Source organism: Rhinolophus ferrumequinum, chromosome 13 (genome assembly GCF_004115265.2).
Source record: "Rhinolophus ferrumequinum isolate MPI-CBG mRhiFer1 chromosome 13, mRhiFer1_v1.p, whole genome shotgun sequence".
NCBI classification, from domain to species: Eukaryota; Metazoa; Chordata; class Mammalia; order Chiroptera; family Rhinolophidae; genus Rhinolophus; species Rhinolophus ferrumequinum.
In genome coordinates, this window is record NC_046296.1 from 44,962,904 (window position 1) to 44,980,251 (window position 17,348).

Here is a 17,348-nt window from a genome sequence, read left to right on the forward strand (position 1 = left end):
TTTTTCATTGCTTAATTTTTCTCCACAGAATTTATCACCAAAAGACAATGCTATCTACTTATTTGTTCATTATCCTTCTTGGCCCACCAAATCATGAGGGCTTGGACTTTTTTTTATTTGGGCTATACTCTCCTAGGTCTAAAACAAGGTTTAGTACAGAATAGGCTCCAAATAAATAGGTGTTGAATAAATGAGTTTTTTGTCATAGTTTGGAAAGACCAAACGACACCCACCAGAACTGCTTGCAAAATAAACTAAAGATTCAACATATAATGGTAAAGAAAATCAGAACGGAAAGATCACACAGAGATCAGCTAGCCAAACCCTGTCACTTCACAAAGAAAATGAGATTGAGAGGTTAAGTGACTAGAATAAGTCATAAGCTCATGTTTTGACGGGAATAATAAAATGGCTTACTACAGAGTCCCAAGTTTTTGTACAAATATGGTAACTACGGAATTTGATAATACCGTTTGAATCTTAGTGAGGTGGGCCTCGTAGATAAGTGGAATAAAACGGCTGTCAAATCAGTCCCCTGGCACAGATATATCAATCTCACTACCTATCATCAACACTATGACTCTATTCCTTTGGATCTAGAGAGATTTAAAAAAAAAAATACACCTCAGGTGTGTCAGCTAACACTTTAGCTAGTTGAGAGCAATACTGATAACCAAGCTAGGTGCCCACAGAGGGTGGGGATGGAGAATCTGAGCTTTGAAGTATGGGAGATCTGGATTCAAATCCCAGCTCCAGGATTTGAACAGTTGCTTGATCTTTGGAAAATTATTTCTCTAAAGGTCTGATTAGCTCAGTTTCTGATTATAAGTCTCTGGTAGTGAATAGTACTATTCTTTGCAATTTTTTGCCCAGGACAAAGCTGGAAGCCCTAGCCTAAGACCAATGGAGCTAAAAGAAAAAGCAAATGTTGGACCCTCCCGAGGAGTCTAGATTCAAAGGTCTTCAAGGATCGGGACCATCTGTTAAGTTTCTGTGGTCTGAAGCTCCTAGCTCAGGTGAGGTCACTACTGCAGGAGCCAGAATGGACAACGTGCGTCCACAGCAGAGGCCTCTCAGCCCAGCTGTGGGGAGGGAGGGAGCCCCCAGCAATCAATTGTTTGGCAATCTCGGGCCTGAAAATGAGGTTAGAGCTGGACCAGGGAGGTGCACATGCACCACTCTATCAGCGGTACTGAGAGAGCCGTGTAAGTGTGAGAGGGAGAAAACTATACTTATCAGGATTAAATTTGTCCAAAAATCCCTTTGAATGAGTGCCAGATTTTTAGCCTGAATTTTATATCTCAGGAGCCCCTTCACACTAACTCCAGCTCATTGACTCTGCAAATCGCCACCTCACCATATCCTCTGGGGCCACTTTTCTCCTGAACTTTGGAGAGGCCGCCTACCTGGGGCTCCCTGTGGTCCCTGTAGACAGCTGGACATTAGTTGATATGATTTTGCTACTTGTAACAGCTAATGACCGGCTAGCTGAACGTATTTGATATTTCCCTGTTTTATAGTATTTCAATTAAAACTTTGTAGTAGTTAGTATATATGATACAGATGTTCGTGCATTTCATCGAACACCTCTCTATATTTCTTCCTCTCATTCTCTCTGCCTCAAATACCTTTTCTTACCTAATGAAATATTTATCATCTTTCAAGTCTCAGTTCAAGCACCTCCTTCTCTATGAAGCCTGCCGGGATCCTCCAAGCCATCAATACTCAATCCTTCCTCCACTACATTCTCATACCACATTACTAGTATCTCTCCCTGAGGGAAATCACAGGCGTGAAAACTTCGAGAATATTTTGCAGTGGGTGCTCAACACAATATAATATAGTATAATATAATATAGTATAACGTAATATAATATAATATAATTCCAAAGGATATTTATGGTTAATGATTTATTTCCCTAAAAAAAACAATAGGGAGAAATTAGTAAAAGGGTACAAACTTTCAGTTATAATATGAATAAAGTCTGAGGATCTAATATATAACATGGTGACTGTAGTTGATAAGACTGTATTGTATAATTTATTAAGAGAGTAGAACTTAAATGCTCTCACACAAAAAAGTAAATATGTGAGGTGATGGATGTGTTAAGTAACTCGATGGGGTGGGGGGGGGAATCTTTCCACAACATATATCAAGTCATCACATTGCACACTTTAAATATCTTACAATTTTATCTGTTAGTTATACCTCAATATAAAGCTGGGGTAAAAAAACCCACAGAATTTTATTTATTCATATTAATAGCAAGGAGATGCATTTTTTAAAAATTAGTGAGCTAGAAAAGGCAAACAGAAAATCAATGCTATTTCACTTAAATTATAAATTTTGTTTAAATAAAAGTTCACTATCTAAGCATGTAGACTGAGAAATATTTTGGATCACTACCTTTTGGCAAAGACCAAATGCTTCTCTGTACTTAAAAAAATTATTACGATCCATCTACACATAAAATTGCATATACAATATATGTACAAGTTTAATCTTCAAAGCCTTTATAGCATCTGATAAGTAAAATTTTAAATGAAAAATAAATATTATCAAGTAAAATGTCCTGAGAATTTATAGTTTTGCCTCAATTATGAAGCTACTGCCAAGAAGTAGGTGAGGCTGATATTGGTATATTCGATATATCAGGTTAGTACAGCCAAATAGAAATGAACCAGCTAGGACAGTATTTGTAAGCCTTGTTTTAAACTACATTACTTTAAAACCTAAGTTACAAACATAATTATAAAAGCAATACAAGCTCAGTGTAGAAATCCTGAGAACCTGACTCATTTTACCCTCTTTCTCTTTCCTACTCTTTGCAGGTGGAAGAGTCACTGGGAATCCAAAGCGTCCATGAGGAGTTAGTGGAGCGCAGCAGAGGGCATGGGGCCGTGGCCGACCAGGAGTGAGTGATACACCGTGAGTGACACTAGCTTGACTGTACAGGGGACACCGCAGGAGGCAGCCAATGTGCTGCCGGAATTTTGAGTTTTATCTCACAGTTTCCGAGCTTTATTCTCCCAATCTCCTTTGTAAAAGCAATGACCTTCCAAGAATTCCATCTGATTTTTAGCAACATATCTTTTTAATAGTATGTTATTTCATCAATGATTCTCTCAACAAATCTGAATCCAATAACTTCATCTCCTTTTTATATCTTATTCTATTATCCAAATTATTATTCCTATGATCATTCATTTAGTCATCCATTAATTATAGACTTCTTACCTATGAGAATCTTGATCAGAATTCTGCAGTGACTCCTAAAGTTTAAACATCCTAACACTAAAGTCCTCTGTCTTCACGATCTGGCCTCTGCCCAGCTCTGCAAACTTATCTTCAGTCACTCTTCTACACGAACTGGGCTCCTGTCACAAAGAACAGTCTTGTAGTTCTCTGTCCTTTCTAGCCCCCAGGCTTTGTAAATGCTGTTCCTCAGTGGACATCTTTCCCCGACCCTGGGCTGGCTGTCCAACTCCTCGAGTCCTTCAAGATACTGTGCAAGTATCACTCTTCCCTGTCATTCTTGACACGTCTCAGTAGAGTTAAGTTATTGCTTTTCTGTGTTGCCATGGTATTTTGTCCACACTTCTATTACAGTATTTATGTTAAATTTTTTATTTAAAAATCTTACTTCTACAAGAGCAGGGGTTCATACACTCTCAGAGTATCCATAGGCAAAACTTGATGTAGGTTCGTTTTCTTCTGGAGAGAAGGTTCAGAGCTCGTATCAGACTCTCAAAAGGAGTTCATGTTTACTCTCTTAAAACCAAATTAAGAACTACTGCTCTCTAGATTATGCATCTCTAGAAAACAGAGAGTGAATTCTGTTGTTCTTTGAGTCTCTACTATTAGGTACCTAATATTAGTTGAATGACCATTTCAGTTATTATTTAAAGGTAGAGGGGTATACTAGTACATATATAGTAAATTCAACCTCCTCTATTCATTAATGTTTTTAAGTAGACAGGAAGTGTGATACAATGAAAAGTACATTGGACAAAAGTAAAAATATGGAAGGATTTATGCCAAACTACTAACAGTGGTTATGCTTGGAAAGAGGGATGGGAGCAGGGTGGATGGACTTTCAAAGTTTACTTATATTCCTCTGTCTTGATCAAGCTCGTTTGTTTGTTTCTTTTACAATGTGTACATTTTAGTTTTGAAACTCAAAAATAATGTTTTAAACTATGAAACTTTTTTCTTAAGTACATGAAACATCTAGCTTCAAATCCCAGCTCTGTTACTTATTTATTTTTGTGACCCTGGGAACTTACTTAATATTTATAAACCTAATTTCCTCAACTGTAAAATGTGAATAATACTTACCTATCCCACATAGCTATTATGTCACAAAGCCTAGCAAAAAATAGGGACTTAGTAAATATTAGTTGAATATAAATTTTGTTGTTCTTAAGGATTTTTTTGCAATCCCCAAAGGCATCCAAGAACTCAATTAAAACATAGATTATTATTGTCTCAAGACTGTGTGTAGACATTTATATATACGTAAAACTCTGATGTAACGTGGCTGGTTCATAAGGTGGCTATTAGCACTGACTACTAATTAATAATGGAATCTCCATATGTTTATTTGTTTTTAAACAAAGAAGGGTTACAAAATTCTTCAAAGCAATTTATAATATTTGCACTTCAAGAATAAAGTACAAGTACTGGTTTAAACTAAGTACAAGTGCACTGGTTTAAACTAAGCTCTCAGTTTATCTGTGTTCTTACTAGAAACAAGTTCTTTGCAATTTTCACTCACCTCATGGCTTGTCTTCACCAGTAGACATCACACCATGTTTTGTGAAATCTTCCTGATTTCTCTAGAGGACCTATAAAAAATGAAATGCCATTGATAATGATAGGTACCTTATAATTTAAACCATCCTTTTTTCCTATAATTTAATAACTAAAAGTTTGTATTATATATACAACTGATTGTTGTTAAAATATTCTAATAGTTCAAAAAATCTATGAAGTAAAAAGTAAAGGTTCTTGTTTATTTTATTCTTTTAATTTTTATGTCACTTGATGTTGAGTAGGCACAACCACCCTGGTTTTTGTATCTTTGGGATAACTAATAAAAATAAATTCCTATGTATTTAATAACACATCCAGAGTACTCTGACAAGGCTTATGGGGCTTTGCTGAATCAGAAGAGTTCAAAGCAGTTCATCTGACCCTAAAATAATGAATGCTACAAATCTAGAGATTTTCCTTAGTATTCCATATTAAAAGAAATCACCTACTTCAAGTGACAAGTGAAATAGCTTTGTAATAGGTTTTTCTGTAGGGGCTAAGTGAGGTGATCTACAGTCAAAATTAAATACAAATCCATTTGGAGAATACTCTGATGTTTCTGCTTTTTGTGAGCAGTACAGCAAGTTCCAAGCCAGCTATATGTTTTATTTTTTGTTATCTGAAGCCTCTTGGGCAGGGTGGCCAAGACATTGAATTATTTTTTTTAATTTATATTCATTTGAATATATTTAGCTATCAGTATATATTAGAACTCAAGAGTTCACTCTGATATCTCCTCAAATTTCAATCCAACACTTCCTGTTCCAATACAATATTCTATCTTTCCCTCTTTCCATAGTTTGTGTTTTGTTTTCTTGATCTGTATAATTGGCATAGTAGTAATAATAATGGTAACCTCACAGATGTGAGGATTAAGGAAGATGACGGCTGGGAGCCACAGGCTGGGATGTGGGCAATAGGGGAACCAGAGGCTTACTTAGTCACCTTTGTCATTTTGTCAAAGTCCCTGTCCTTTAGCCTAAGCAAATCTGTGTTTATTTCCAGCTTGGCTTGGTCTTTTTTTCCTCTTAACTTTACAGATAATTTTTCTTAAAAAGTTCCTTTTTATGCATAATGCTGTTTTTTGTCCTGAAGCAATATAAGAGGCAATGCAAGGCCTAATACTGGCTGTCGGTCATTACTAATTGCCACCCAGCATCCTTTCACCCCTTTTTCTTTAGTAACTCAGTTAAAAAACTACATTCCCCCTTCTCCTTCACAGTAGATTCTTCCCATGATATAAGTAGAAAGAGTATCAGTGATCTCTGGGAAGTCTCCTTAAAAGAGAGAACACATCTTTTTCTCCCCATTTCTCCTTCCTGCTAGCCCAACACCAGTGAGATAGGTGGAGTCCTAGCAACCTCTTTGGACCAAGATGTGATACGCTAAGGATGGTAAAAGAGCAAGATCGCAGGAACCTGGATCCTTCACACAAGGACCTGCTCTAACAATTCTGCACTGCCTTCCTCTGGGCTTTTTTTTTTTTTTTTTTTTAATGTAAGAGAGAAATAAATTTCTAGCTTGTTTAAGCCACTATTATTTTGGTTTTTCCTCCATATACAGATGAACCCAACCTTACTGATACGCTGGCCTTCTAGGAAGCTGTCTAGAACCAAGAACCAGTTTGAATTCTTGAAGCTTTGCTCTCACTTCCTTTCAGCCCGTGTGTGCTTTCTAGTTAACAACACGTTCTTCACGCTTCAACAACCTCTAGTGTGTCGCTCTAGTCCTTGTTTTTACCCTTTCTCTTTGCATCACTCATATTTTGGATATTATAGACTCATTTGAGCTTTTCAGATAGGAATTTGAGCTCCCAGCGAGTGGGAAATGGGGCCACTCTATGGGGGAAGAAAAAAGGAAGTTGGGCTAAAATTAAGTTTTTAACTTCTTTTGTGGATTACAGGAAAAACAGTCACTTCAACAAGCATTTATTAAGCACGTACCATGTAAAAGGCATTGTGTCAGGTGCTGGGAGAAACATAAAGATAACATTGTTCAAGGAGCTTACAATCTATTAGGTTAGTGCAAAAGTAATTGTGGTTTAGCAGGTTAAAAATAATTGCAAATACCACAATTACTTTTGCACCAACCTAATAGTAGGAAAGATGAGACACACAAATAATTATACCATGTGATTAATTGTGACACATTCAGTGAGAAAAGTGAAAAGTGCCTAAAGCTTTCAGAAGAGAAAAGATGAGTTTCAGTTGTGGGGTTAGAGAAAGTTTCACGAGGAAGATAGGATTTGAGCTGGGCTTTGAACAATATGTAGAGATGGGAAACAGAGGATCAGCAAAGGAACAGAGGTAGAAAGTTACAGGGTAGAGGTGGATTTAGGGATCCCAGGAGCACTGAGGGGAGAGTAGGAGGTAAGGCAGACAGGTAGATCGGGGACAGATCCAGGGCCCTGAGTATCTTCTTGGGAGCCTGCTCTGCAGTGGAGAGAATAAGGAGTCACTTATGAAAGTTTTTAAGCGAGTACCAGATCCCAGGTCTTCAGTAGGAAGATGCCTCTGGTGGCATTGTAGTGGAAAGACCAGCCGCAAAAAGGCCAGTTGAGTAGACGCGTTTAATAACCAAGTAAAAGGTAATGATGACCTGAATTACAGAAGCGACTGTTAGGAAGGAAAGGAAGGCACTGATAGAAGCAGCATTTCAAAGGTGACTGCATGAGTTACGTGTATGCTTTGCCCAGGAAAAAGAATTGGATTGTAATTCTCAGATTCAGAAGTAAAGAATATATCCATGAAAGAATTCTAAAAACTATTCTACCCTTGCTTGAACTAAGAAACTAAAAGGAGGCTGAATATGCTGTTACAATGAACTTATTGGTTCTACAATTTCAGCAGAGCCTTAACTTTTATTTTCCCCGGTTGTCAATTGGGAGTGCACTGAATAACTGCTATGAGATGGGGAAAGACTATTGAAAAGTATCTCAGCAAAGAAATGCAGCCATCCCTTCTTTCCCATTGTTCATCCTTTGCCCAGGTGTTATGGTAAATAGCGGGTGTCTGAGTTCCTTACACAGTAAGAATTTTCCGCTTCTCCCCAATTATCCCTTTACCCTCCATTATGTGCCATCTCTACCCACCGCTCCCATCCACGCTCTCCATAAGGAATCCAGTAATCATTTAAGAGAAAGAGGAGGCTTTCTAGAGAGCATAAGAATTTTCTAATATATGTCTCTTCGTAGCTCACTAAAACCATGCCAGCATAGCCTGAAGCAAAATGGAAAGAGCTGGCATAGACACATATAAAGGCATTGTATTCTCAAATAGCTCTGAGATAAAAGTAGCCCCTGCAAAAGAAAAAACAAAATCCTAAACTGCTACTTTCTTATTCTCAGGGGATAAATTCTAGAGATTTTTCTCAATTAGACAAATTTGAACATCTGATCGGCTGCCGCTTTCTCTTTTTATTTTTCTGATTATTTAGAAAGACTTAAATGGATATTAATACTTAACTAACCTCTCTTTCCTCAATAAGGAAAGAGACAAATAATCATGAACAGGACAAAATAATCATGAACATACCAATCAGACGAGTGTCTTGCATAATATTTAGCAATTTATGGTTTAATGCATCTATTTGGGGCACTGAAAGCACCTTACAAATAAAATAATGAGAATTTTCTTCTTCCATGATTTCCCAAGGTGATAATTCCTGGCACTCTTGAAAGCACAAATGATTAATCAAGTCATTGGGGACAAGCAGCAGTAATGTGATTGTCAAAACTATAGGTATTATTTAAACTGTGTTTCACTCTCATGTAAATTGTGTGTGTGTGTGTGTGTGTGTGTGTATTGAGGGGTGGTCAATGGGAGAATCAGCATCTTCAAAATTGTCCCTGAGAGAAAATTAGCAAGAATTATTAACTTAAAGATTCTTACATTTTATAAAATTCCTAAAAGTAAGAAAAATATTCAGCAACTCATACTCCAGTCCTAAAACTCAAACTCAAAGATTCCTAACCCGGAGTCCATAGATTGGAATTCACCTATCTGTAAATCTCCTGAAATGGCGTGGAAGTTTTTGTGTGATTTTATTTTTTTTTTCAGAGAGGGTTGGCTGGTTTCCAAAGATTCTTAAAGTGATCCTTGACTCCCCAAATGGTTAAGAAGTACTGCCATTAGAGAAAAAAGAAGGGAGAAATTTGTACCAGCTACTTATCTGTTAACCGTGATATTTGTATTAAAAGTTAACAGTAGTATGAGCATCTTCCTTTCAAAAGCCTCTGAAGTTTCAAACTGGTTTAGATTGCTTTTTCAGAGCCCGTGATATTAAGTAGAATGTAGATTTTAATTAAATTCATAGAAACTGTTTTTAATAAACGTGTCAAAAAGTTACTTCCGTAGTATAAATTTCTGATCATTTATATTAAATCCTTCAGAAGTGCCTTCAATGAAATGGTTATATCATTTGCATCAATATAATTTTGTATTGATAAGTGCTATTAGAAAAGACAAAAGGGTAACAAAAAATAAATTTCTAGATTTTCAGAATATTGTTTCAGCACATAAAACCCATGTGATTGCAATACTAATTATAACGGAATCCTGTTCTCACTTAGAAAGCTTTCAAGTGAAACTCAATTCTTTTCATTATGCTCCCAAAACCTTGCAAAGGGTTTAGAATTAAGATTCACTAATGTCAGCACACATTTTTCTGTATATGGAGGAGTGAACTCTGTCCCTTCTCTGTGTTTCGAAAGGCATAAATCAACCTCTCTGCATTCCTATCTTTTTCATTCTTTATTCTTAATCCCAAAGAGGCATATACATGTTGGATTTACAAAAATCAAGAATTCTGTCATCCTTTAAGATCGCTCTAAAAATTTAACTCAGCTTCAATTACATATGAAAATATGCAAAACTCTTCAGTCCCCAAACATTTCATTAGTTGACAACCTAACAAAGGCAGATTATGACAGAATTTTAAAACTAAGCAAGAAAATGAATGTTTTACAAATTGTTACAACTTTGAATAAAAAGTTATTTCTTTAAATGGCTGCCTTAATGTTAGCACATTTTGAATCAAAATTACTAATTAAAGATTGATGGCATTTCTTCTCTTATGAAAATATTTCCCCTCTCAATGCCTCTCAAAGCACATAAAAGCACACTTACCCCATGGTGCTTGCCATGATTATATCATCCTCGGATCAAGGCTTATCTGGATTCTGAATTAACTTAAAGGTTATAAAAAGAAGCTGTAGAGAGGGTTGACTTCCCCAGAAACGAGACTGTCATAAGTTAAGTAGGTTTTTAAATGAGGAAAACTAGTGTCTCTTCTAATTATATAAGCTCCAGGTCAAATTCTAGCATCAACTAATCAAATAAGTGTACTGCATTTAGTTTCAAGGAGTAAAAGAAAGAAAACTGTTTAAGTGTGATGACTTTGGTATCTTAGAAAACTGGAAGCTTGAGCATTGAAAAGTTATTTATATATCTTTAAAATGTTAAAGATTTTAAAAGCAAAGTATGTATCTTGCTACTTTAAATAATTTGAAGAAAAAGATTGGGGAAATTTTAGTTTGCAGTGCAGGAGATATTTTTCTGTATTTTTCAGAAATTTTGAATTTGTATTATATTATTATGTCCTGGTCCTGGAAAATATCCTCTCACCTTACCTTAACTTGTCCAGTATTTATCCCCTTATAAATTCCAGTACAATACTTAATTCTAAAGTCATACCAGTTAATGCTAAGCAACTTATCCAAAAATGTCTAATTTTTAAAATAACATAGTCTTTTGAAATTAAATACAAAGCTTTTATTATGAGAAACTAACAAAAATACCATTCCAATTTCAATATTTTAAAATGCATTTCAACAGATTTATAGTACAACAAAAAATAAAAATGTTTTTGGCAATGATATATTGAGAAATAAAATTTAGTAAGGTTTTTGAATAAATATGATAGAGAAGTTATCTATAACGTAAACCATTTTTTATGTTTTAGGAAAACAGTTTTAGCAAAAAACACTCAGGTCTTTATTGTTATTTTTAATATATAGCTGTCATGTACTGTTCTGGTAATTTTTAAATTATTTTAGATAGAAGGTAAAGAAGCTGTCTATATTATATGTGAGAACACAAAGATCTACTTTTTAGAAAATTGAGATATAATTCACTTTTATGTAAAATTTGCTCTTTTAATGTGAACAATTCAGTGGTTTTTAGTATTCACAAGGTTATACAACCATCACCACTAATTCTAGAACATTTCCATCACCTCCAAAAGAAATCCCATGTCTCCCAATTCTCCCTCCCCTGGTAGCCACTAATCAACTGGACATTTCACATGACAGCCGTACAATATGTGGTCTTTTGTTAATGGATTCTTTCAATACAATGTTTTTAAGATTCATTGATGTTGTAGCATATGTCAGTATTTCATTCCTTTTTCTAGCAGAATAATACTCCATTGTATAGATATACCATATTTGTTTATCCTTTCATCAGTATTTGTTTATCCATTGTTTCCAATATTGTTTCCAGTACAAGTCAATTCTCTTGGGTACATACTTAGGAATTGCTAGGTCATATGGTAACTATATGTCTAACTTTTGGAGAAACTGTTTCCAAAGAAGCTGTACTATTACATTCCCACCAGAAATGTTTGAGGTTTCCCATTTCTGCACATCCTTGCCAACCTTTGTTATTGTCTGTCTTTTTAAATATAGCCAGCCTAGTGATCGTGAGTGGTATCTTACTGGGGGTTTCATTTGCACTTCCCTAGAGAGTAATGATGTTGAGCATCTCTGTTTGCTTATTAAACATTTGTATACTTCTCTGAAGAAATATTCATTCAAATCCTTGGCCATTTTTAAATTGGGTTCTTTTTATTTATATACATTTATATACATGAGTTCTTTATATATCCTGGAAACTAAACCTTTATCAGGAATGTGATTTCCAAATATTTTCTCCTATTCTTTGGATTGTCTTCATTTTCTCAATAGTTCCCTTTAACACATAGATATACTTTTTTAACTTTTTAAAATTTATTTTAAGTGTATTTTTCCAAGACCCATCAGCTCCAAGTCAAGTAGTTGTTTCAATTTAGTTGCGCAGCTCACAGTGGTCCATTTGGGGATCGAACCGGCAACCTTGTTATTAAGAGCACCGCGCTCTAACCAACTGAGCTAACTGGCCGCCCCCTAATATACTTTTTAAAGATGACAAAACTCAGGTACAGGATTGGAAATTGACCTTGTCAAGATTTGGATAGTTCTGCTGTATTTATTCAAATGAGCAAACTCTCAACTGAAACTCAAACTCTCAATGAATCACATAATTTATTTTAAACTAATTATAAGATGATGAAAATAAAGTTAAAAAAGGCATAAGTGAATGATGGTTTTATTGGCAAAATTATAACATAGAGGAAGTATGTGGAATTATTTCAGATGACAGATTTAATTGTTTTCCTTACAACTAATGAAGTGTGCTTCATTAGTGTGCTTCATTAGTGTGCTTCATTTAGTGTGCTTCAATGACCACACTAAAACTTCAGTGCAGAATATCTATCTATACGTGCAGCTTTAGTCTCAGGCCTGGAGCAGCTGTAAAATGGAAGTTACCACACCATTCTAGTCCTTGGATATCAGTATATTGTCCTTCACCTTCCACCCTGCAATAGTAAAAAATAAGTTTGGTCATTAACCAAGACCAAGAATTTACAGTCCAGGTATAAGATTATCGAATCTGTGACATATTATAGACTATGTCTGAAGAATTGTATCTTTCCACTTTCAAACTTTGATTTAAAACCTGGAATTCTATTTTCATATCCTACAAAAAGCTATTACTGTTCTAAACAAACATTGTCATTATACAAATTTTGTCATCCAGGATTTTAGGATCACATATAGTAAGATTACACAAAATCAAAACAATCAGTTTAAAAATGAAAAGTTTGTATTAGTACATTTATTTACTGACCATCAACTACATTAGAGGTGCTGTGCTCTGTGCTGGTGTTTCCTTGGACTCTTTGGAGTGGAAAAAATACACTTCATATAAATAAACAGACCTTTATTCCATAGGTTACATTTTTCTCCCTTTATTAACATTACTGGAAAAAACTTATGTGTTATTATCACAGATTTGGAGTCAATATAAATGAACACTTTTCTTTCCTCAAAATATATTCACATCAACCACTTCATAACAATTAGGCTGCATTTTCAATTCTGGAAATAATAAAGGGCTATTTATAAATGAACATGAACCTCTGGATGATGTGACATGGTATTCAGTGAGAAGATTAAGCTTGTAAAGATTAAGCTTTCTACAATTTGAAAATTAACTAATTTTACTTACATTTTTAAAATTAGCTTAGTAAAAATGTACATACACATCAGGTCAAAATGAAATAAACAATTATGAAATTATCCCCAAGGCTGCTTTTCAAAAAATTATCAAGATATTTCAAGTGAAAGTAATTTTTGGCTTAAATTTTCTCAATAATTGCAACAAGTTTTCCATTTCCAAGCTGACTGCAAAAGGTTCTATAGGAATAGAGGAGTTAAGAGGAAAAGTCTAATAGATTACCACCATGAATGATATTTTATTTTGGAGGCTCATGATGATCTTAGCATCTCATAACATTTTTTTCTCCCCCAAAATAACCCAACATTTCTTACTAAATATATTATAAATATATTTTAACAAAATATATTACAAAAGAATATTTAGCATTTACTAAATATAATATTTAAGCAAACATGCCTGAAAAGAATCTTTTGGAACTGCAGTGACTTTTTGTTTTAAGCTTACCTATTTTCATTGAAATTTCCAGTGTACTTTGCCCCAGTTGGGAATGTGTAAGTCCCCAGTCCATGAAACATATTGTCCTTAAAGTGCCCTTCATATACTGCTCCTGAAAAATGCTCAAGTCTTCCAAAACCATTCATCTGTGTATAACAAAGGAAATGACTTTAGTAACTAACCTTCAGTTTCCCTAAAACACTTCAAAAATGTACACGTCTATCATCCATTTAATTATTATTTAATCTATCATTGTATTACCCTTTATTTCCATAAAAAATAAGACAACATTTGAATCATTGTCCTTCATATGTATCTCTCTGTGAAGCTCCCCTAAATCAAATGTTGCTGGGGCATCTGAACTTCATGGTTTGCACACTATGGTGATGATACTAGGGTCCTTGAGATACCCTGAACATATCAAAAATCATAAAGGGCAACCAGTGTAGTTAGCCCAGGAAACAATACAAAAGTTGTTGAAAACAAAAATTGTATTTGAGCAGACCTGAGTACACATTCTTGTTTAATTACTTATTAGGTGGGCAAGAAACCTGAGCCTGATTTACCTCATTTGTAAAATAAGACTATTAGTGATACCTACTCACAAGGTTGTTTTGAGGATTAAATGAAAAAATTATGTAGTGAGTTTGGCTTTACTCAATGAATAGGAGAGATTAGAAAGATAGTGATGACAATTAGCTCTCTGCATGAGTTTAATGTTACTTACGTTCATGTATGTTAACTATAATCATTTGGGTTTTTTTTTTGTTGTATAGTCTACTCATATGTGTTTTTGATTGATGGTGAAATGCCTGGAATCATTTAACCTAGGTTTATTTAGTCACTGTTGGTACTCAGGTCAACAGTAATACCTTGTCATCTTTCCAGCTTCCTGTGTAGACAATCCCATTAGGAGTGGTATGGATACCTATTCCATTTCTCTCAAAAATTCCAGAAGATGTTCTTGTACAATCACCATCTAAACAAGAGAAAAATAATGAAGATTATATATGGGAATGCTGTTTGACGAAATAATTAAGTACATTCTAATCACAACTGCACCTATGGGTCTCTTTGGCTCCCTGGCACTGAAACCAATGAGACCAGAGGTAAGGAGCTTAGAAGGTCTTGTAATCATTGAGACCCAAGGACCAGGAAGATTGACAGATCCCATAGGTTGTTACCAAACCATACGGCCTAAACTTAACATTAGAATTTAGATTTAAAATCTATTCATCTATTAGTATGTCCATGTTATTTTATTTAATAGAGTTACTATCCCAATAGTAGTTTTATAAAATGTGACAGTCTCATGTTTTTACTCTTAAGCTATTTAATTGTGGTCTGTATAGAAAAAGTAATTGAAATGTATGCTTACCATACTTGTCTCCATTTGGAAATATAAAGTTTATTTTATACACCTCTGCAGCTGTTTTAAAAAGATTTAAGAAAAGTCACATAAACAAATACTTTTATGCCATAAGACCTATAAAAAATGTGCTTTAAGAGCTAATCAAATAGACTCACTTCATATGATCACAAGCATATCATGATTACTCGGCATTCCATTGTTTAGTGAGTGTAAGGTCCTGGGGAAATAAATAGTTTTGTCTAGATGACCTATTTTTATGTATTTGTTTATGTATTATAACAGCTTTATTAATATATAATTCACATACCACAAAACTTACCCTTTAAAAGTATACAATTCAATGTTTTTAGAATATTCAGAGTTGTGTAACTATCACCACAATCTAATTTTAGAATATTTTAATCATCTCAAAAAGAAATCATGTACCCCATTAGCAGTTGCTCTGCATTACCTTAATTTCCTCCCCACCCCACCGTAGTCCCAGCCCCTAGCAACCACTAATCTACTTTCTGTCTCTATGGATTTGCGTATTCTGGACATTTCATATATATGAAATCTTATAATATATGTGGTCTTTTGTGAATGGCTTCTTTTACTTAGGATAATGTTTTCCAGGTTCATCCATGTTGTAGCATGTATCAGTACTTCATGTCTTTTTATTGCTGAATAATAAATAGTCCACTGTACAGAAATAACACATTTTGTTTATCCATTCATCAGTTGAGGGACAGCTAGGTTGTTTCCAGTTTTGGCTGTTATGAATAATGATGCTATGGACATTCAGGTACAAATTTTTATATGGACGTATGTTTTTATTTCTCTTAGGTAGCCTATATGATCTATCGTTTGTCTCAGAGGTAAGGTGGAGTGAGGAATCTGATTTGGCAGAAGGAGGAAAAGAGGAATCTGATTTGGCAGAAGGAGGAAAATAATACTAGCTTTATTAAGCTAGTAAGTGAGGAAGGGGTTATATATGACATTGGAACGAAAACCAGGTAAAAAGAAAGAAAACCAACAACTGGTTTTCCAATGCCTTAGAGCCCTGGGACAGTTAGTGGACCAAAACATTAGAAACTAAAATTTTCCAATACTGAATAAAACATATATGTTGAGAAGATAATAACTTCTAGGACTAGAATGTTACTCAAAGTGTGGCCTCTGCATCAGAATCACCTGGCATGCGTGCAAGTTCCCAGGCTCCACCCTATACTACTGAATCGGAATTTCTATGAATGAGGCAAGAGAACTGATTTTAATTTAAAAACTAATTGAAGAGCCAGTTGAGAAAAGCTAGAGGCTCATCCCCTCTGAGGAACCAGAGTTAATAACACAATAGGTAGAGGCTTTAAAATACTGTAACATCCTCAGAAAAGGAGGGTATAGTATCTTTGAGACAGGAATAGGTAGTTATGAAAAACAATTAGCAGTCTAAGAAATGAATAATATATAATTGGTGAAATAAAACTCTTTAGAAGGGCTGAATAGAAGAATGGATACAGTTGAAAAGTAAAGTAGTGAACTGGAACACAAGGTTGAAAAATTTTCACAGAAAGAGGCACAGAGAAAAACAGAGGTATCACCTGAGCACAGCCGTTATTTCCCCTCACCCCAGACTCCTGTAGGAGCCCCCACAACACTCTGGGCCTATCCCTACTATATAGTACTTGGGGCCCTATTAAAAGAACCCTTTTTGTGCCAGACTCCCCTATCATGATACCCAGCTTGTCTAGGGCAGGGATCACGGATTAGTCAAATCTCTCTTTTCACCCTAGTGTCCAGCTCAGTGATTAGTACTTATCTAGTAGAAATTGAATGTCTAGTGAATGAATGACTTGTGAAGCAATTGTTAAATACTTATTAAGCAGAGCACTTAACTTGATCATACAAGAAACCGCACTGTTTTCAATTGCTCTTAAATGGTTCCACATTGGAAACTTTTGGAATGTTAGAGCTAGAAGGAGCCTAAGAGATGGAGGTCGTCTGGCACTATAAAGGAAACTGAAACACAGAGAGGTTGGCACTTGCCTAAGGTATCACAACAGCACATCAAGGTCAAAAATCAAAGCTAGAATCCGGGTCTCCGGATTCCCAGGCCAGGGGCTCTCCGCACCCCCTCCCCATCTCTAGTATAGCCGCTCAGGAAATATGTCACTCCGGTACCGGAGGTACCAGGGGCCGAGCTCCGGCGCGAGCTCTACTTAAATGCGCTCTTTCCCGCTCGGGACGTTGGGAGGAGGGCCACTCACTTGACAGAGAGTTGCCGGAGACATTTTCTTGACTCTGCGATTCCTCCCGAGTCGCCAGCTCTGCGGCCCAGAGGGAACCGAGCGCTATCACGGCGCCCAGCGCGACTCGGTTGCTCGGGCGACCAGGCACCTTTCACCCG

The 17,348-nt window shown here is 35.5% G+C and overlaps 2 protein-coding genes across 15 annotated transcripts in view; both read right to left on the reverse strand.

Annotated features, from left to right (window-relative positions):
* The window catches only part of ARHGEF33 (Rho guanine nucleotide exchange factor 33), a 102,749-nt gene extending 92,657 nt beyond the window's left edge, over positions 1-10,092 (reverse strand). For all 13 annotated transcript variants that reach the window (XM_033124515.1, XM_033124523.1, XM_033124513.1 and 10 more), the window contains exons 1-2: positions 9,943-10,092; positions 4,779-4,848 (exon numbers count right to left, since the gene is read on the reverse strand). The gene's annotated coding sequence lies outside the window, so the exon portion shown is untranslated. The remainder of the gene's footprint in view (positions 1-4,778; positions 4,849-9,942) is intronic.
* Positions 10,093-10,819: 727 nt separating this feature from the next.
* MORN2 (MORN repeat containing 2) lies at positions 10,820-17,336 on the reverse strand. 2 transcript variants are annotated; one of them, XM_033124525.1, is made up of 5 exons: positions 17,209-17,336; positions 14,969-15,019; positions 14,463-14,569; positions 13,600-13,736; positions 10,820-12,451 (listed from the first exon to the last, which is right to left on the reverse strand). In XM_033124525.1, the coding sequence occupies exons 4-5, from the start codon at positions 13,734-13,736 to the stop codon at positions 12,349-12,351; spliced, it is 240 nt and encodes a 79-aa protein (XP_032980416.1). In that variant the 5' UTR covers positions 14,463-14,569; positions 14,969-15,019; positions 17,209-17,336; the 3' UTR covers positions 10,820-12,348. The 2 variants fall into 2 exon arrangements, with proteins under 2 accessions (XP_032980416.1, XP_032980417.1); XM_033124526.1 differs by lacking the exon at positions 14,969-15,019 and having other exon boundaries at positions 17,209-17,333.
* Positions 17,337-17,348: the final 12 nt, after the last annotated feature.